Source organism: Egretta garzetta, unplaced genomic scaffold (assembly GCF_000687185.1).
Source record: "Egretta garzetta isolate BGI_Z169 unplaced genomic scaffold, ASM68718v1 scaffold73, whole genome shotgun sequence".
Classification (NCBI taxonomy): Eukaryota; Metazoa; Chordata; class Aves; order Pelecaniformes; family Ardeidae; genus Egretta; species Egretta garzetta.
In genome coordinates this window covers 1,094,867-1,095,426 of record NW_009259031.1, presented here as the reverse complement: position 1 = coordinate 1,095,426, position 560 = coordinate 1,094,867, and the positions used below count along the sequence as shown (strand labels likewise).

Genomic DNA, 560 nt, shown 5'->3' with positions numbered 1-560 from the left:
AGGCAGCCGCTGCTGCGGCCCGGCTTACGTTCCACTGGGCACCTGCACGCTGCCCACGCGGTCGCAGAAGCCGTAAGCCCAGAGGCTGGGCACGTCGTCCTCCTGGATTTCCATCTTGTTGCCCTTGAAGTCAGCAGACTCGTAGAGGGAGATTTTGTGGTCCTCGGCCTCCTGGGGAAGACAGAGGGAAGGCGCTGGGCTGCGCGGCCGAAGCTCGGGAGCTTGCTGCAGGGAGGCGATGAGCAGCACGGACCCGGCCCTGGCCAGGCCCCGCCGGGTGCTTCCTGCTCCTGGGCCACTCACCATTTTGATGGGACGCATGGACATGAAGCAGTCGCTCCGGTAGCTGCTGGACCAGGTGTCCCAGCGGGGGTACTCGCCCTTCTCCAGGATGAACATCTCCCCACGCCTGTTGGCCTGCTCGTAGGCCACCCAGCTGGGGAGAGGGGTAGGACAAGGCAGGGGGTCGGATGCCAGCCAGCAGCTCCTCTCCTGCTCAGCCAGCCTGCTGGGCGACGGAGCCAGGCTCCCAGCACCCAAAAAGGCTGCGGCTGGCCGGG

At 66.6% G+C, this 560-nt stretch overlaps 1 protein-coding gene across 1 annotated transcript in view; it reads right to left on the bottom strand.

The window, feature by feature from the left end:
- Positions 1–24: 24 nt before the first annotated feature.
- Positions 25–560, bottom strand: part of CRYBB1 (crystallin beta B1) — a 3,642-nt gene continuing 3,106 nt past the window's right edge. Inside the window, exons 3-4 of the mRNA XM_009634732.1 lie at positions 304–436; positions 25–171 (exon numbers count right to left, since the gene is read on the bottom strand). Of these exons, the coding sequence (XP_009633027.1) occupies positions 25–171; positions 304–436 (280 nt within the window). The remainder of the gene's footprint in view (positions 172–303; positions 437–560) is intronic.